Source organism: Episyrphus balteatus, chromosome 3 (genome assembly GCF_945859705.1).
Source record: "Episyrphus balteatus chromosome 3, idEpiBalt1.1, whole genome shotgun sequence".
Taxonomy (NCBI): domain Eukaryota; kingdom Metazoa; phylum Arthropoda; class Insecta; order Diptera; family Syrphidae; genus Episyrphus; species Episyrphus balteatus.
In genome coordinates this window covers 85,742,823-85,763,633 of record NC_079136.1, presented here as the reverse complement: position 1 = coordinate 85,763,633, position 20,811 = coordinate 85,742,823, and the positions used below count along the sequence as shown (strand labels likewise).

General features: G+C 31.9%; 3 protein-coding genes across 3 annotated transcripts; 2 read left to right on the top strand and 1 right to left on the bottom strand.

The window, feature by feature from the left end:
• The first annotated feature begins 2,290 nt into the window (after nt 1-2,290).
• Nucleotides 2,291-11,396, top strand: LOC129914802 (general transcription factor IIF subunit 1). Its single transcript, XM_055994203.1, has 6 exons — nt 2,291-2,440; nt 2,504-3,006; nt 10,008-10,415; nt 10,478-10,692; nt 10,755-11,040; nt 11,102-11,396. Exons 1-6 carry the CDS (start codon nt 2,417-2,419, stop codon nt 11,307-11,309), a joined length of 1,644 nt encoding a protein of 547 aa, XP_055850178.1. The 5' UTR covers nt 2,291-2,416; the 3' UTR covers nt 11,310-11,396.
• Nucleotides 11,397-12,674: 1,278 nt separating this feature from the next.
• On the bottom strand, nt 12,675-16,187 carry LOC129916003 (golgin-84). The gene is made up of 3 exons (XM_055995759.1): nt 14,722-16,187; nt 13,049-13,124; nt 12,675-12,990 (listed from the first exon to the last, which is right to left on the bottom strand). The coding sequence occupies exons 1-3, from the start codon at nt 16,084-16,086 to the stop codon at nt 12,776-12,778; spliced, it is 1,656 nt and encodes a 551-aa protein (XP_055851734.1). The 5' UTR covers nt 16,087-16,187; the 3' UTR covers nt 12,675-12,775.
• A 3,451-nt stretch (nt 16,188-19,638) lies between these two features.
• Nucleotides 19,639-20,811, top strand: LOC129915447 (protein takeout-like). Its single transcript, XM_055994990.1, has 5 exons — nt 19,639-19,790; nt 19,863-19,946; nt 20,009-20,159; nt 20,229-20,368; nt 20,430-20,811. Exons 1-5 carry the CDS (start codon nt 19,718-19,720, stop codon nt 20,735-20,737), a joined length of 756 nt encoding a protein of 251 aa, XP_055850965.1. The 5' UTR covers nt 19,639-19,717; the 3' UTR covers nt 20,738-20,811.

The following is a 20,811-nucleotide window of genomic DNA, read 5'->3' as shown; positions in this document are numbered from 1 at the left end:
CTGTTCCTTTGGGAGGTGGCAAAGTACTACTAGTAGTTTACTAGCGATTTTCAATGGAACGCACTTTCAACGAATTCAATACATCGTATCCACTCGGGAAGAAGAGCATGAGTAGGTAGATGATAGAACTAGATTAAACAAAAAATCTACTACTAGCAGACTACCACCTACAGTGGAACAGGGCTATTATAGGAATCCCATGTCTGATTATTATTTCAACTTTTTTTTTGTACGAATGCATAGCTTGACAATATAGTATCATGACAAAATAAAATCATGTAAAAACTACATTGTTCTAGTTTTAGACCCAAATATTTTATTTCAAATGGTGAAATAGAAAAATCATTGGAACTATCCAAAATCCACATTTTCTTTCATTTGCGATCAAAATGGGCCTTTTTACCTTCTGAGTTTATTTGAACATTTTATTAATAAATATCGTTTAAATTTTAGATAAAAAAAATGTTTTAATTAAAAATAAAGAAAAGTATCCAAAAATGTTACGAAAAGATTTTTTTTTTTTCTTTCAAAATTTAACATTTCATAAAAACTTTAAATTTTCGTTTAAAGTTGCAAATTTGAACAAAGCCGTATATCAAAAGTTCTTCTTCGCAAGCATAAATCAGTTTAAGCAAATAAACGAGGTTGTTTCGTATTGTATTAAAATACTTTGAAATATGTATTAAAATACTTTAAAATAATGTGAAATATGGCCATATTGTATGAACTTGATCCTGACCTACTCTTGCATTATGCGGTTCAAGAAAATAGTAAATATATGCCACAGTGCATGTGCAAAACATTCAAATAATGTGAACTACAACTTTGGCCTAGATGTTATTACAAAAAGCACCCTAATAAAAATTAAATAAACACTTCTATAACTGAAGAAAATCTTCTTGTCGTTAATAATAACAAAAAACAAAATCCTTTAAAATATACATAAGAATCAAACATTCAAAAATAAATATTCAATTCAAAATATTACAAAAATTTAAAATAAATTCAATTTCAATATTACAGAAACAAAAATAAACAAACACACTACTAGCACAAAACAAAACTAATACAAATACACCAAATAAAAATAATATTGTACATGTGGTTACTTAGTAACCAAAAGTCCTTTTCAGGGATTTTTCGGCCATCGAATACACAATCCTAAAACGACTGTGGCCCACCCCTCAAACGATTGTGGCTCCACCCCTCAAACATAGCGGACGTTTTTTCCGGTGTCACTTCTATATATAATTATTCAATGGCTGTATGCAAAAGAAAAATTATTAAAAATAATGGAAAACCTTTGAAGAGTTAAATTTTTTCAAGGCAACCCTATATTAATAAAAAGGCTTTTCTTTTGATGTCTCACTAGAAAATCCGAAAAAAAAAAATAAATTTGTAACTTTTTTACATAAATGGATAGGCCTACTCATTGTGAACTCGTGTGTCTGCAAACCAAAGCTTGTTTCGAGACTTTGATCCGAAAATATCCGATTCAGAAAAAATAAAAATTATTTTTTTTTAATTTAAAAATAATTCAGCAACCAGACCTCGAAAAAACTTTTGGTTTGCAGTTATGAATAGAGTTCAAAAAGACCTTTCTTTTGATGTCTCACTTGATCGATTTGGAGGAAATTTTTGAAAATGTATTTTTTCCAGGCAAGGGGTTAACCTTGATTTTTCTCAAAAAAACCGAAAAAAATTAATTTGTAAGTTTTTTACATAAATAGATAGGCCTATTCATTGTGAACTCGTGTCTGTAAACCAAAGCTTGTTTCGAGACTTTGATCCGAAAATATCCGCTTCAGAAAAAAATAACCATATTTTTTTAATTTTTTATTTCAAAATAATTCAGCAACCAGACCTCGAAGAAACTTTTGGTTTGCAGTTATGAATAGAGTTCAAAAAGACCTTTCTTTTGATGTCTCACTTGATCGATTTGGAGGAAATTTTTGAAAATGTAATTTTTTCCAGACAAGGGGTTAACCTTGATTTTTTCTCGAAAATCCGATAAAAAATAAATTTGTATTTGTAAATCCATTCCACAATGTTTCTCTCCCACTCTCATCGATGTGACGTGAAACTTGCAAAACCTAGAACCGACTCCGATTTTGATGGAAGACGATAGACGACACAAATGAAATCTCTCCAAAGCTTAACAGAAAAATGTTTATGTAGAGTTTTACAGAATATACCTCATTCGACTAATTCAGTAAATGCGGCAATCCTGCATCATTACGTTATTACATTTACTTACGTTCTTGACAGCACATACGTTGACAAAACATTAAACGTCAAGCAAAAACCAGCAACATTTTAGAAAGTGCAAGTGCAAACTATTAAAATTTAATTCTCCTGAAAAAAAATATATTTAATTAAATAATTTAAGTTCTAAAATTGAATAAAAGGAAGAATAATGTCTTCCATGTCAAAGACAGCAGTAAGTTAAACTTTTCTTTTTCCACTCTCAGTAAATTTCATAAAATAAAACCAAACATTTTAGCAACCTTCGGGTAGTAGCACAAGTGCCTCCTCATCGGCTGCCACCACCGCAGCCGCCGCCGCCGCACAACCATCCAATGTCCAGGAATTCAATATACGTGTACCGAAAAATCTGCGAAAAAAACACCACGTTATGCGATTCAATGCCACATTGAACGTTGACTTTGCCCAATGGCGAATGGTCAAACTTGAGCGGGAAAACAATATGAAAGAATTCAAAGGATTCGACGAGGACATGCCTAAATTCGGCGCCGGTTCTGAATACAATCGTGATTTGCGTGAGGAAGTGCGTCGCAAAAAGTTTGGCATCATTGCGAAGAAATATCGGCCCGATGCTCAGCCATGGATTTTGAAAGTTGGCGGCAAGAGTGGCAAAAAGTTTAAAGGCATTCGTGAGGGTGGTGTAAGTGAGAATGCAGCATTCTATGTGTTTACGCATGCTCCCGATGGAGCTATTGAAGCATATCCATTGAATGAATGGTATAACTTTCAACCAATTCAAAGGTTTGTAGTTCATATTCTTTTTTTGTTTAAGGGTCAAAATCATGTAGGTGGGAAATTTTGAGGAAGGAATTTCTTAAAAAATCAACTTTGTTTTATGATACAAATTTCATGCTCAAATGTTCGCTTTAGCTATAATTTGTCGGTTCATGAAGGTGCCTTTCATATGGCCATATTTCGAAATATAGCCAAATGACTCATTGTGAAAGTGTCATATGCGCATATTCGAGCATATGACAATTTGTCGCTTCTCTACAATGCCATTTGCCCATTATGGTCATATAACACTTTCAAATTATTTTGTTATATCTGCCAAAAGTACCTAGAATGTTTCTGTAGGAGAATGGTACGAGAACTTCCACAACAGATGACCCATATAACAGGTGTGGCAACAGCATCTAAAGTGCCTGCATGAAAATAATCAGCATTTTCGTTTTCACTATCTATTTCTGAAGATTGATTCAATCAACTTGTTTCTTCAATATGAAAGTTGTTTTAAAAATTGTCATTTTTCCATTAATAGCATTAATTTTTTCGTGAAGCTTCTTCAAAGATTATTCAATTTTTCAAATATTTTCCTCAAATGTTTTTTTAGGTGCTAGAAAATAATAAATAAAAAGTTACATTCAGGGACATAACAAAGTCTAATGATTTAATATGATCCTCTTGACAACATTATCAATTTGCAAGAATAGATTTTTATTTATTTTCTAATAGGTATAAAGTATAAATCGATTCTCTTTTGGGCAAACATTTTTTCCGCTCGCTACGCTTTGAGCGAATGGCGATTTTATTTTTTAGTTTAAATTTTTTATCTTATAGTAAGTAAACGAGAATCTATTCGTGCAATATGACAACTTTTTCTATAGATAAACTCAGCTTAAATTTCAGCAACAAAATATTCTTCTTCTTCCTTTTTCTCGGCGCTGTTATGATCTCGATGTCGAGGGGATCATAACTATCCCACGTAACTGCTTCACACTAGTGATCCGCCTGTGGGGTTCGCCGGGTTGACCTCAGAAATCGGCGGCAAGCCTCCCGGTTTTGTATTGTTCCATTTCTAAGGCCAACTGAATGCTGGTGGTTTTGCATTTGCTTGTACCAGGAGTTTTTAGGCCTACCTTTCTTTCTATTTCGTGTTGGAACGTTGTATGATATTGCTTTTTTGACGGGGTTCTCAGGATCTCTCGTTTGAACATGGCAATACCAACTGAGTCGGTCGTGTTCAATTTTTTGGGAGATGGTGTTTTTAACATGAAGGCTTCCTCGGATCTTCGTACTTCTAATTCTATCAAGCTTTGTTACTCCTGCTGTCATACGAAGCATCTTCATCTCAGCTGCCGTTAACTTACTCTCATACTTTTTGTACATTGTCCAACATTGTGAACCGTATGTGAATGCTGGACGCACAACTGCGGTGTAGAGTCTTCCTTTCAGCTTAGGGGGCATTTTTCGATCACAAAAGATGGCAGAATTTTCCCACCACTTCATCCACCCTACGCTTACGCGATGATTGATAGCAACAAAATATTAAACGATAAAATTAAATTTCAAAAGCAAACTACACCCACAAAATATTATAATTTTACTTACGTGATTGTCATTGTATATATTGTAGCTGGAAACGGACAGTACTTATATTTTCATCTAATAAAACATTTCTTCTTTCACAATGAGCTCAGTTCTATCATTATGATAGAAAAATCGTATATGCGAAGTTTCTTCCACAATAGTGCTCTGATAAAAAGAATTGATTTCATACCTGGACATTCCTAAACTGTCCATCACAGTCTAAGTTTTAAATAAATTTAGAACTTCTCTAGTATTTTTGAAAATAATAAGCTGTCTCCGTAGCTTAATTGTATCTTATGTAGTTAAAAGAATATTATGGAAAAAAGTTTCAATTAAATATGGCCATATGACTCTTAAGTAGGGTTGCCAGATATATTTTGACGAAACTAGTAATCGAGATGTAAAATCCCGGACTTTCCCGGACAAATAAGGACACAAAAAAGAGTACAAAACTAGGACAAAAGGAATGCATAGTTTTATAAAAAAAAAAAAAAGTGGAACAATCTTTTCAAAATTTAACTAAAAATCACATTTTTAACCTTTGTTCCCGTAGCATTTTTTTCTAATTTTTTTCACAAAAAAAAAATAAAAGTAAAAATTTTAGCTAATATTACAAAAGTTGGAATCTCGTTACAGTAAAAAAAAAATTTTAATTCTATCAAAATCCAATTGCTCAAAATTTTAAACGATTTAGAGCCAATTTTTCAATCTTCTAATAAAAGGACAGTTAACTGTTCGACGAATATTTATTTATTTATTTATTTATTTATTTATTTAGCTACAAAATATATTCTTAGCCTATTTACAGTTTTTCATTCAATTACATTTTTTAACAATATTTTTAGATTGTTTGAATTATTATTAAAATTTATATAATCGCTATAATTATTAAAATCGACACATGCTGCAAAGAGGGGTTCATGCTGACCATATACAGTTCTGTTAAATCTTAAATTTAAAAGCTCATAATTTCGAAAAGATCTACTTGGGACATTTATGTTGATTTTACACAATAATTCACTTGAGTTAACTTTATTTGTCAATAAATTAAACACAAAAAGGACATTTATAATGGTTCTTCTTTTACTTAAAGTATCAAGATCTATTAATTTTAAACGATGTGTATAAGGAGGTAGGTTAACATCTCTGTTCCAAGGTAGATTTCGAAGCGCAAACAGTAAAAACTTTTTCTGAATAGATTCGATCCGATTTATATTTGAAGTGTAACGTGGACACCATACACTGCTGCAATATTCAAGTCCAGATCTCACGAGAGCACAGTATAAAGTTTTAAGTATTTGTGGGTCGTTAAAATCTGTTGCCCACCGTCGTATGCAACCAAGTTTACGATTAGCATTGTTTATTAAATAGTCACAATGGTTTTTGAAAGTTAATTTAGCATCCAAAATAACGCCAAGATCACAAAAATAACTGACACGTTCCAATGATTTATCAGCAATGGTATAATTCATTATCAAAGGAGAAAGCTTACGAGTAAAGGTCATAACTTTACATTTTGATAAATTTAAAGACATATCATTTATATTGCACCAATTAAAAAGTTTATTTAAGTCACTTTGGAGAAAATGTGCATCTTCATGGTTCTTGAAAGAATGGAATAATTTTGTATCATCGGCAAACATAAGAATTTTTGAACGAGTTATTACATTACACATGTCGTTTATAAATAACACAAATAATGGAGGACCAATGTGACTTCCTTGAGGGACACCAGAATAGACATTTATAATTTTAGACATTTTATTCTTAAACAGTACATATTGAGTTCTTTCTGAAAGATAGGATTTCAGCCACACGAGGAACCAGTTGGGAAAGCCTATACGGGCTAATTTCTTCAGTAATATCGAATGGTTAACACGATCAAACGCTTTGGAGAAATCTAAGTATATAACATCAGTTTGAAAACCATCCTGATTTTTTATCACAGTTTCCGAGCAGAAATGCATTAAGTTATTAGGCTCATAAACAATCAGATAAAAACATTGAATTTTTCCACAGTACACATAATAAGGTAATATATTCCGAACGTTGTCAAAATTTGTTTGTCAAAAATGGGCACCAATCTGTCAGGTCGGCCTTTAATTTTTATATTTCAATCGCAGTAAACAGGAAATTAGTTTTTGTTTTAATTTATAAAATGTCATTTAAAAATATTATAAATTGAAAAATAACAAATTTTCTTCGTGTTTCATCGCGGCAAATGGTAAATAATTGTTTAAAAATAAGTGGTGTGCGTGGTTTATCGGTTTTTGTGCATTTTTCGTCGGTATTTTAAACAATTAAGAATTCGGTAGCTGACATTGGTCGCCAAAGTGTCATGTTTTGACAATGTCAGTTGTGGAATTTTTCAATCAAGAATAATTTATTCTACAGAATAAAAAAATTGTCAAATTCAAAAATATTTAAAATTAAACGTCATTTTTATTCATGATTGTTTTTGTTTTCTTGTTTTCCACTGTATTTTTTTCAAAATTCTTTCAAAACAGCTTTGACAACTAGCACAGTATTTTTTTTGAGATTATTCCTTAAAATAATTTTTATTCGTCTCTGAAAGAAGCAGATAGTTTTATTCTAAGGAATAAGCTATATCTGCTTGTTGAAAAATTGATTTTTTCTCTATCCTTAGGAATAATTACTAAATTACTGTTTAACTGACTATTGAAAAATTGGCCCTTAGTTAAATGCTAATAGAATTTTTAGTAAGTTACTATTTAAGTTAAGAAATGGTCTTTTTGACTTAGCATTTTACTTAAGCGGCCTTATATTTTTCTTAATCGTTTAAAATTTTGCACCTTGAGTCTTACAATAAGGTACCTACTGTAATAAATAATAAAATTTAAATAAATTTTTGTTGGTCAGAGAATTCACTAACCAGTACCTCATACGCACATTTTTGAGTTTTGATTATATTGGAACAGAACACAAAAAAGAATTGAGCAGATAATAGAGCAAAATAAAAACGCCTCGCTTTTAATGAACTCGATTCGTTTTTTGAATATGGAATGAATTAAGAGTAGCATACAAAAAGTGAGATTTTTAAAGGCTTCAAAAGAGTACAATCCCGGACAATTGATAGAAACTATCCCGGACGTCCCCCACACAGCCAAAAAAGAGTACATGTCCGGGAAAACCCGGACGCATGGCAACCCTACTCTTAAGCAAAGCGACATGTGTTCGAATATGGCCATATGACACTTTCAAATTGCGTCATATCTCCATATTTCAAAATATGGCCATATTACCATAACACATGGCCACATGACACGCACCATTCATGAACGGGCAGAGCAAAAAAATGTATAGGTTCTAGAAAAACGTTCCTCAAAATGATGGTGATTTTTTCAAAACGACTTAGAGGTCTAGAAATAATATCATTGTGAATGATGTATCATTATCAGGGAAAGGATTTTTATGATCTAAAAAGTTAAAAAAAGGCAAATAAAAGGAAAAAAAAGGCATTTATTAAATAAAAAAAATAGCTTGATATTTAATAATTAAAGTATTGAACTACCAAAAGCTTTTCAGGAAACAGCCTCCTGTGATTGTCTTTAAGAAGCGTCGTGAATGAGCGTAAAGACCTTTCTACTTGAGCAGAAGTAGAGACCCGATTTAAAATTGTAGAAGTTATTCAATTCAATGTTTTCGGGAAGTCTGGAATTAATGTCGCTATTAATTACAGAATTTATTTAGTCCCTGATTGAAGTTGAAAACAGATATTCTTTAAAAAGGGGAAAACTTGCCTAAACGGTGTCCTTTGAAAAAAAAGATTTAAAAATAAAAGTATTTACAGTTACGTCTCCCAAAATTACCTGATTTTCGGTCTAACAAAATTCAAAAAAGTTTAAACGCTTGAGAAAAAATATGAAATTTTTTTAGACAAGAAAAGTACCTACTCAATGACTCAATATTCCTATACTTTTTGTTTCTTATGTGTTCATGTTCAGTTCAAGCAATTTTTTTTTTCTTACGGTTATGTTACGGCCATATTTTAAAGCGAAATAATCTCTGCTGAAGTGAACGTAATTTTAAGCTTTATGGCATATAGAAATTTAGATTCAAATTTTTTTTTCGATTTAAAAAAGCAATATACAACTTAAAAAAGGCATACAAAACAAACAAAACTGCCCAAAATAGGTACTGATGAGTAAAAAGGACACTAACGGGTAAAAAGGGCAAAATTATAAAAAACATATTTGGAATCAGGGGGGCATGAATCGTGTTTGTATAAAGTCTAAACTTTCTTACCATAACGCAGAAAAAAAGTTAGAAAAATCCGTTCCCTGATCATTATATTAAGATAATAGGTCTTAAATGAATCATATATCGTCGCTGTAGTACTAATACCTCGTAACACAGAAAAAGCCGATCTTGGGCTAATGATGCAATTATATTGTTGGAAAAAATCCCGATGTAATAGAAAAGCCCCTATTTGCCTAAAATCGATATTTTCACAGATTCTATTAATCAAAACCAGATCATTTGTATTGATCCTCATACATTTCCTACTTAGTTTTTTGCCTCTCCTTAAAAAATCAACTTTTCTGGGTTACCAGGTATTAGAACTACAGCGACAATATAACTTTATTTCTTGGTCCAGAGATCAATTTCTACAAAAAAAAAACTTTTTATGCATGTCCGAAATACTTAGGCCATAAGCAATTTTTTTTCTCTTGTTTTTTGGCAATTTTTTTGATAAAAGCGTATATTACAGCCATACTTTCTGATTATATGCAGAATGCAGAATAATGTGTGTAAGACCACATTATTTATTCAGATTCTAAAAGCGTTCCCGGAAATGACTTTTTGACCTTAATCTATTTTTTATGTCACAAACTAAAACGAAATATTTAAGAGATTATATTGTAGTGGCCTCCATTTTTGATCACAATATCACCAAAAAAATAAAATTTTAATCTAAATATACCGCAAAACAAGCGTTCCCGGAATGACGGTTAATTGATGTACGCTACTTATAAGTGAAACTAAAACTAACTTATAACTAACTTATAACAAAAATTTAATATATTTACCCATACAAATAGGTGTTAAATGATATATCTATATAATATCAACTTTAAAAACTGCTTGTCGCAAAATTTGTACGTTAGATGATTAAAATATTGACACTTTAAGAAATGTTGGTACGATGCGTCTATTTTCTTGGGACAGCTTTTATTAATGTATAAAAAATAACACAATTTAATTTTTTTTGTAAGAGATGTACAAATTTATAAAAAGTATTGTGTATAAGCGGTGCTAAGAAAGGAAATACGTGCCTATTATTTCAATTGGTAAATGAGAAAAAATCTTTAATTTAATATTATTTTGATTTTAAATAAATGTCTGGCCATGAAATTTTCTACATCCATGATTTTGACCCATACGATTTTGGTTAATCAGTTGGTTTCTAGGTATAAATCCCTTTCGGCAGAAGAAGCCGAACACGAGTTCGGAAGGAGAAAAAAAGTGATGAATTATTTCTCGCTTATGTTGAGGAAACGTTTGAAGGGTGACGAAGAGGATCCAGAACAAGATCCCGAAGAGGTCAAAGTCAAAGGAGGATCGAAGAAGGCAAAAGAACTCAAAATAAGTGACATGGACGAATGGATCGACTCTGAAGATGAATCTGATTCGGAGGAGGAAGGAGAAAAGGAAAAAAAAGAAGAAGACAGTGATGACGATGCCAAGAAGAAGAAGAACAAAAAAGGTCAACCTGAGAAAAAGAAGAAAAAGGACGTCGACGATGAAGCTTTCGAAGAGTCCGATGATGGTGACGAGGAAGGAAGGGAAATGGATTATGATACTGAATCAAGTGAAGAGTAAGCTCCCAATTTCATTAAAATTGATTCCATTTTTCATGTTTCTTTCTTTAATTTTTTAGCGAACCGGATCCTGAATCGAAATTGGACAAGGATATGAAATCAGTAGCTGAAGAGGATGCACTTCGAAAGCTATTGACATCAGACGAAGAAGATGAAGAAGAAAAGAAATCTGATGAATCTGGTAAAGATGAAGAAAAGAAGAAACAAAAAGATAAAGAAGACAGTCCCAAGGAGAAGAAGAAAACAAAGAAACAAAACAAGGATGAAAAGAAAGGTATAAACCGAACGAGTTCCGTTATAAAATTACTCTTTTCATTTATTTTTAAATCATTTTAGATTCTTCAAGTGACTTCAGCTCAGACAGTAGTGATTCAGAAAACGAAGATAAAAAGAAGAAACCCAATCCAAAGGAGTCATCTAAAAATCCATCACGTGCTGGCACCCCTACAGGCATGTCGACAGATATTAACAAGCGCAAGGGCAATAGCATGCCATCTGATTTGACTGGATCTGAAAATAGTAACAGTCCATTGAGTACTCCAGCTAAAAGGATGAAAGTCGAATCAGCTCCAGCATTGCCATCCACTTTTGCTGGTGTTGTCAACTCCAGTAACAGCAAAGAGTAAGTCTATTATTAACATAGTCTTCCAAGTTTCAATTATAATGTTGTTTTATCTTTATAGTGACTATGGTATTACTGAAGATGCTGTCCGTAGATACTTAGTTCGTAAGCCCATGACTGCAACTGAACTTTTAACCAAATTCAAGAATAAAAAGACTGGTGTCTCGAGCGAACGTCTGGTTGAGACTATGACGCAAATATTGAAGAAAATCAATCCGGTGAAACAAACAATTCAAGGGAAAATGTATTTAAGTATTAAAACCAAATAAACTTGTTATAGTTTGGCGGTGGCATTTTTTTGTTTCTTAAATCAAAATTTTTAAATAAAAATTATCTCTATTTTTTAAAGTTATGTCATTGATAAAAATGAAAAAAAAAATGTATTTGATTGTTTCATTAAAAAGGAAGATAGAGTCTGTAATTATCGTTAAAAATCGCATTGATTAGGTATTGTAAGAATTATCACAGTTGATGTTCTTTCTTTACTTTCCTCTAAACTAGTTGTAAACGAGGGTTGATCTAGTGCAAGTCTTCTTGTTTTTGAACAAAAATCCCCCCTATTACGTAAGTCGTTTGTACTAAAATTAATTAAAAAAAAATTATAGAATTTGTTTAATATACAACGAAGTCAAATAGATTTGGTTGCACTAAATGCAGAAATAAATGAATAACGGATTGCTCGGAAACCTATTGAACTTTTGCTGGTTGTCATCGAAGATCGGCCTGAGTTTCTTATGCATATATTTTTTATACAAATTTCTTCCATAAATTGTTGGATTTTCCTGGCTTCATGGACTCTCGGGAATTGTAGAAAATTTTTGATACGAACGGAATTCGTGATAAGACCTATTTTTGGTAAATTTTAGTTTGGAAAATCCTATTAAATAAATTTAATTTGCTTAGTTTTTTACCATCACTAAGATTTTCTTTCAAAAAAATAATATTTTGAGGTATTCCTTGTACATTCCGCTATCACATTTGTTGTAGAATAAATTTTGTGTATTCAAATGTTTATGGGGTACGAAAATTCCACTTTGGAAATTCTCGTGTCGAAAGTATGTAGTAGATTTAGTTCCGCCTAAGAAATACAGAGTATAAAATATTCGTTTTAGAAATTTTTAACTTTCGAACAAAATACATGGGCCCCTGTTCACATGTTCTGTAATTTTTACTACTGGCGATACAATTTTTGAATGATTTATAAATTTCGTTCAAAATCAAAATATTTCAATTCACAGGGGTAACAGGTGCCAGATTATGAGAATCGTGGTCTGGCTCTATCATGCGATTGCAGTTTCTTGTGACAAATTTTTCAACAATATCCGGTAACTTTTCAGGTACCATGGGTATCCTTATATCTGGAATTTAACAACAACAAGATAGTGATCCGAGTCAATGTTGGCTCCTCGGAAAATTCGTACATCCAATATCAACATGGTTTTATGTTTGTTGATATGAAAACTCTTATTTTGTTGTTGTCCTTATTTTGTATGCAGAGTTCATCATCATTAAATACATCCCTATCTGATGCTTGTTATCTATTCATAATTATCTTCTACTCTTGGTCAGGCAGTTATTTCAACCGTAAAACCAAGGGGAAGAATATTTTCCAAATAAATAAAAATAAACACATATTTTGAGATTAAAGATTACTTCAATAAAAATTAAAATATATTGGAATAATACATATTTACATAAATTCTAACAAACAACAACTATCACCTTCCATTCAAGGTTATGTTGGTGTAGACGATAGCAATACAAACATAACCCACAAATGCAATAACCCAACATACATCAAAACAGCAATTCGCATTAGTGGATATCTTCTCAAAAATGCTCCCAATCGTATCCCTGCTGAGTCTAGTGTGGAATAAGCACGTTTCACCCTTCTGGCAACTCGATTATCAAATGGATTTTCTCGCATGAGAATTGGAAATTGAGCTTTAACTGAAATGAAAAAAATAATTTCAATATGAGTTGTTGAAAGAGCCAATTTCTGTCTAACCATCATCTGTGTGATTGACGAGTGTGAGAGGATTCCGTTCTGTTGAAGTGTTAAATGCAGACAATCTCAACTGGTTCTGGAATCAAGAAAGTTTAAGTTTTTTTTTTATTTATCAACAATAACGATTTTTACTGTAAGATTATAACTTTTATAGTACTTGCATATTATGGAAGATTAACATTGAATTAATTTTGATGAGCAAATCTTTGTGGGATTTGGAATTAGGATTAAAATTGGATTAGTGTTAATGTTAGATTGGGAGAGATGAGAAATGAAGAAAAATTGCAGTATTAAACTTTTTGCAGTTTACAATTAATTTGATTATTGATGATAGAGTTGCAGAGTCTGGCAGCACGAATGGAAAATAAACGGAAGGAATTCATGTAGGTTTATATATAAGGGATTAGATTATTGCTTTTAGTGGATCTATTTAATGAAAGTCTGTTATATAAATAAAATGGCATCATAAGTTGAATAAGTTTATGTTAAAATAAGCAGTTTCTTGAATCGAAGTTTGTTGTAGAGTGCAACCTAAGAGCCCGTTGACATATCGAGCAGCATCGTTAGAAGCAACTTGAAACTTTCGCTTAGATAGTGAGTCATGGATACTATAAACAATTTCAGCATAACTAATTAATGGAAAAATTAAGACAGTACCAGCTTGCGTCGAGTTTAAACAGAAGTATAGTAAGCCAAGGGAGATAACTTACGCAAACACCCGTAAATACTACAATACAATCCAATTCGACCAATTATAACATTGGTGTGTTTATATCCATATTATGTAAGGTTAATAACGTACCCGATACCCGAAGCTAGTAAATAAATTGCTCAACCACTTTATTTTTGTCATTTCTCAGCCATACGTCTGCAATGATGTAGTGATCAAAAATTTTTAGGTTAAAAGAATGATTTGTGATTTACAGGGTTCAAGAGTAGCTCATTGGCGATAGATCAAGCCTTTATTTAACGGACATCTTCATTGATTGAGAGCGAAAGTTCATCCAGCTGATTGAAAGGCTTTGATAGATTTAGTTGGACATCGTCAGCATGTAAGTGGACCGAGGCCTGTGAACAGCAAAACGGCAGATCATTGATGAACATGCAAAAAAGTATTGCTCCAAGAATAGATCGCTGTTGGAACATCTGCACAACAGGTTTAGAAAGAGAATATCTACAAATCAGAAAAAAATGTATTCAATCTACCAGACAGATAAAATCAGCTAGGAGTTTGCATGCCCTTTCAACAAAACCAAAGAAGTTTGCAGTTTGCGTTGAAGAATTTTATGATTTACTTTGTCAAAGTTCTTGGATCGAGTAAGCAGAGTAGATTAAAATAACCCTTATCAAAGTCTACCCTAATGTCGTCGAGAAGATTCAGCATAGCAGAGGAGTAGCTATGGTTTGCGCTTAAGGTAGATTTTTTTAAGTATAACAAATTGTTGGAAATGTGCCTTTAAATTTGCTTCTCAATTATCTTCTCGAAGACCTTAGAGAGGCATGTTAGCATGCTGATTGGTCTCAAGTTTGCAAGAGTCATGAAAATTACGTTTTTTGTCAAACTTCGCCACTTTCTAGGAAACAGGGTATCAGTTGTAATACACCAGTTTATTATGAGTGAGATGAGAAATGGCAATCTATTAAAGAATAAAAAATAAAGAAGAAAACCATACCTCAGCCTTTTCCAATTGGAATTTCAATGCATTCCTCTCCGCTGTCATTGTTTCTACTGAATTTTGCTTTTCCACCAGAGTTTGAGTTAAAGCCCTTATTCGTGTCTCGAAAGCAGTAGGATCTGCTTGTGCAGCTGCATAACTAGCCTTAACTCTTTCCAACTGTTTCTCCTTCTCCTGAATAGTAGCCGAATAGGTTTCCATTTGACTTGCCATTTGCTTCCGTGTAGCCAACAATTCCTGATTCAAAACCCTCAACTCAGATTCAAGTTGTAATATCCGCTCCTTCTCGGAACGTATATCTTTCCGAAGTGTATCATCGTTTGTATGAAGTATTGAAAGAGTCTCCTCATGCTGACGACAAATCGAATGAAGATTTGCCTTTGAATTTTCTAATTGCATGCGAATATTTTGAATTTCTTCTTGAAATTGCTTATTTTCTTCTTTTAAAGTGCTTATTTCTAAAAGTAACACTCGTTCATTGGAATTTTCAGAAGAAGATTGTTTAATATCTCCCCCATTCCCTTGTGACTTTAACTCATTAATCATTTGATCTTTCATTTGCAAAGCGAGTTGTGCTTTTTTACGATACTCAACCAAATCAAGACGCTGCTGTTCGGTTTCTTTAATTTGCATTTGTAATTTCTTAGTGACATCAACAAATTCTTGTTGAATCTTGGCAATGTTAGACTCTAGTTGAGAAATGGAATGCATATAGCCTTTATTTGTGCTCTGAGCATCATAAAGTTCATTCTGGATTTGATCCCGCTCAGCGGTCAATCGATTAACCAGAATTTCCATTTCTCCGAGTCGAGTTTGCATTAATGCATTTTGGCTACTATCTGTTAAGGCAAGAAGTTTACCTTTGAGTTCATCTCGCTCATTCGAGATATCAGCTAGAGCAATTTTAAATGCAGCAAGCTCTTGAATCTCTGAAATCGATTTGGGTTGAGTTGGAACATTGTTCTTTTCAGATGTGACAGACATATCAATTGTCACTGAGTCGGGTTGTGAACTTAACGAACTACGTCGTGAAGAGAGATTCGATATGTCTTGAGGGAAATCGATTGTATCGACAGATGAAGCAACTTGTTTTGTTGGACTTGATTTTGTGGGCGTCGATGGAGTTCGTTTTGGGGAAAGTGGTGATTTGACGAGTTGTAGAGAATTGGCTGGATAAATTCGATTTATAACTTCAATTCTATCGTTTTGAATAATGTTTGGATTAATAATTGTTGGTAATGATGATGTGGTGGTAATTGTGTTGGAAGAATTTGGTGGAGTTTGGAGAGCTGTTGCAGCATTTTGATCTAATTTATTCAATATATTTTCTGCTTTGTCAGCAAGACCAGTTATCCATGACATTTTTTTTTTTTAGGAATTGGAAGATAGTTTTGACAAACTTATTTGTTTAATTGAACAATGGTTTCAGACTTCGACAAATTGAAATTAAATGAAAAATTATCACGAATGCAAAAACAAAAAACATACAAAATGCAAACGTCAATGTTTGAAGTTTTTTTTTTTAAAGGATGTGTTCAAAAACTTTAACCATTTTACTATATTACCGACGTAATTTCATTTTTGGAATGTTCCCTTTGGACTGTTTAGTTGAGATTGATGAACTGTAGCCCTGTTCCATTGGAGGTGGTAGTTTACTCATGAGTAGATCAATGAGTACTGCAATTCTGCAATACGAGGAGATATGAATGTGTATTTTACCATCTCCAATGCAACAGGGCTAATGTTTTGTTTTCAAGCATGATTTGATAAAAAGTGATGCTCGCTTATAGTTGTATTCAACAAGGATTTTTCTAGATCAGAACAGGAAGGCACAGCAAAGTTTCGTCAGAAACGTCAGAACAAGTTAGAACAGTCAGTTAAAGGTCAGTTGTCAAAATAAAAAAAAAAAATGTAAATTGTGTGATATTTTCGTTTCTCGTTTGTGTTTTCTTTTTTTTTTTTGTGAAAAATATAACGAGGATACGAGAAATATTCGCACAGCATAAATAAAAAAATGACAGCTTTGCTTTTGACAGTTCTCACGAATCTGTTGTAACATGTAACAAAGTAAGAACAGAAAATCCTGTTCTAATCTGTTCTAGACAGAGTCATTAGACAGCAAACTAGAACAGTTCAGAACAGAAAAACCTCAATGAACAGCATAACTGATCTTTTCTGTCTGGAGCAGTCCAGAACAGCTTCGTTGAACACACATAATGTGAAGCAGGGGTTGTAAAAATATCAATAAAAAAAATATTTATTGCAAATATAAACACAAAAAAATATTTATCGCAACTGAAAAAAAAAATTTTGCAACTGAAAAATATTTGCATTGAAAATAAAATTTCTGCTACAACTGAAAAATATTTGCTTTAAAAAAAACATTTTTTGCAAATAAAAAATTTTCTGCAATTTTCACAAATCAATGGAAAATGTTTTATTTTTTTTTTAATATTCGTCAAATTTCTTACAATTTTGACTATTTGACCATACATTAGGTTCAATGTTATAGTTGACATAACATTTATTTCTTAATGCAAAGTATTTTTTTAATGCAAATATTTTTTTAAATTTTTAATGCAAATTTTTATCAGCTGCAATAAATACTTTTTTTTCTTAAGCATTTTTTTTTTATTTGCAATAGTAGTAAAACCTATCCAAACATTTCTTAAAAGTAACAACAAATATAAAATGGTGTGTGAGGTGATTTCTTTTTCAGTACCTACATGATACACGAATTACGAATAGTACTTTTTAAACCTTTCTGAACTAACCTGACCATGACAATTCCAACAAAACTCACATCACTTTTTTTCGTTAGCCCACTCTTACTTCAAAAATTATGACAGACATTTTTTTTCAAATTACCAACCCCTTAAAAATCAAAACTTTTTTATTCAGTGTAAAAATTGTTAGGATAGATTTTACCAATCATGTAGCTTTTCTAAATGCTCATATGGGCCATTCCATTTTAACTTTTAGGTCATTTTGACGTTTGTTATCCAGTTTATCTCGTTAAAGAAGCAATTATTTTTCTTTAAAATTGGTGGTCCTTAAAGGACTCATGACATGATGTGCTAGAAGTTTCACGAAAAACTCATTAAGAGTAGCTAAATTATTCACAGACAAAGATGGTAACGGAGAAGACGAGTACGCGTCTTCTCCGTTACCGTCTTTATCTCGGAATAATTTGGCTACGTTAAATAAATTTTACGTGGAACTTCTAGAACATCAACTTTATCATGAGTCCTTAATACCCAAGAAGTTTCAAGAAAAAAGATTGCTTCTTTAACGAGATAAACTTGAAACAAACGTCAATATGTCCTCTCCGTTACTTTGGAATGGCCGATATGGCAATTATAAATTAAATGGGTCACTGTGGTGTATGCGTAATATTTTTTTTTGTGAGGTGAATACAAAATAATGCTTCTTTAATTTTTAAGTTCAGGGTAAGTTAGCGAAAATAAAAGTTGGGCTATCCTGGGCTTACGTTGAGCAAACGAACCGCAGCTAGAATTTTAGAACTAAGGGTTTTGGGATATCCTCTGGGCTAATCTTGGGCATTCAAACCAGGCAGGTTCGAAAAAAAATTAGCGTTTGGGGATGCCAACTTCACATAGACTTTAAGATGTGTGTGTTTCAAAAAACTGATGATGATGACTGTGTTTATTAATTTGCATATACCTACGTACATATGTATATGTAGGTATTTTATTTTTCATGTTTTTACCTTTTAGCCCAGGGTCGATCATTTTTGAAAACAAAAAAAATCATAGTAGGATGAAACCTATTGGAAAAGGAGGTGAATATGATAAAAATGAAAGGAAAAATAAATTACGGGCGAGCCGAGTTCGGGAAGTGGGTGGGTTGAGTTTTTCATGGTAAAATGGTATATCTCGATTTCCGGCAGAACTACAAGTCCTATGGAAAAAAGTTGTAAGGCAAAATTGTAGGTAATAAAAAGATCTACAACTTATGTTTTTTACCTAAACTCAAAATTTATGTGAAAATTTCAAAAAACCGAGTTTTTGGTTTTTTTATTTTTATCTTTTTCAAAAATTGTTTTTTTTTTCTACGAAATTTGGTGAAAACCTACCTAATTATGTCTCAAATACACAGAAATTTATTTGATTTAAAATATTTATTTTTAACCTTGTTTTGACTAAATACAAGTAAATAAAAAGTTATTAACTTTTTAATTACAAAAAAAACATATCATATTCACCTCCTTTTCCAATGGGTTTTATCCTACTTATGATTTTTTCTTACTTTTTAATGTTTTTGAAGGCTTCGGCACTGGTCTATTTATTATCTTATTTCTTCTATTGATCTCCACCCGTTTATGCAGAGAATTTTTATGTTTTTTTAATGGGACAATGATGTTTATTGCTTGAAAATTAAAAAAAAATACTCAATATCATTGGAATCCATTCATACATTCAAAATAAAATTTATACCTCTACCACCTTTTTTAAAAATTTTCAATACACTGTGTGCCATGGCTCACGGGCTACATAAACCTATGCAACGCCACTGAATTAAATCCATATCGATATCTAATGGATGCTTGATACAAGAGTACTTGATCTTCATTAAATGTGTATACGATACAAATTCAATGAAATTGATTTGAAACATCCAACTATCATTTTTGATTCAAACACCTAATTGAATTAAGTTTATAGTTTTGTGTGTAAGTTTGTTCAATAAGACAAAGTCAACGAAGACAATAATTTCAGAATTAAATTAAGTTTCGATGCATCGTAAAGTAACATACATGCATTAAACAAACGCCTTTAAACTCTTTTAATTTAATCTCCGCTCATGAGCTAGTTGGCTTCAATTACATTACCTGATTCTGACCTTTAAAATATATCGTTATAAAAACTTCAAGAATATATAAATAAGACAATCATTATCTTTCTACATTTACAACACTTCACTAGCTCGCAAATAAACAATCTCGGTACTTAATAGTTAATACTTCTTTACAATGATTCGTTCCATATCTACGGTTTATATTTTGTTCTTTATAAACTATATATCCTTTGTGGCAGGAGACTTTCGTAAGAATTGCTTCTTAAAGTTCTTTATTTGTTTTAACATTTTTTTTTAACATTAATATTTATTCAATAAAGCAAACAATCCAAAACCATGCCCTTATGGTGACAGTGAGTGCATTAAAAAGGTGGTTAATTTGTTCCTTGATGAAAAAATAGGTGGTAAGCATTTATTTAAAAAAAAAACACAAAAAACAAAAATCCATTAATGTCAATATCTCAAGGTTATGCTCCTCTCAACATCCCCGATTTGAATCCATTGAAGATTTCTGAAATAGCCATAAAGCAACCCAAAGAAAACCCTGTTTATATTGATTTAAGATTTCGAAATAGTCGAATGCATGGCTTTAAAGGAGCTAAAGCAACTCACGTGAAGTAAGATTCCATATAAAATTGCAAAAATAGACATTAAAGTTCTCTTTTTTCTTCTTTGAATTTTTGCAGAGGATTTGGAAAGGATCTTGAACAAACTCATGAGATAACCATATCATCAAAGTTAATGTACTTGTTAAGTGACTATACAATTCAAGGAAAAGTTTTAGTCTTACCTATCAGTGGCACCGGAAGAAGCAATATAACAATGGGTAGAATTTTACAAACATTTTAGAGAAGAAAAAATATATTTTAATCAATTTTATTTTGCAGCAAATGTAAAAATTTCATTGAAATTAACTGGAGAACCACTTGTCAAAAATAGCGAAACCTACATGCATGTAAAAAAGCTGAAAGTGGGTTTAGATACAACACGAGTTCATTTTGATTTTGAGAATCTTTACAATGGTGATAAGGCATTGGGTGATACTACAAACTCATTTTTAAATGAAAACTGGAAGGATATTTTTGGAGAAGTAAAAAACTCAATACTAAAAGCTTTTACACCAGTGTTTAAAGATGTTTTAAATAATGTATTTGAAAATTTACCGTATGATAAGCTTTTTGTAGAAGCTTCTTAGGAACATTCGTGAGGAATATGGTTTGAATGTGGTTTATAGCGTAGTTGTTAATGGAATAAAAAATAAATTTTTAA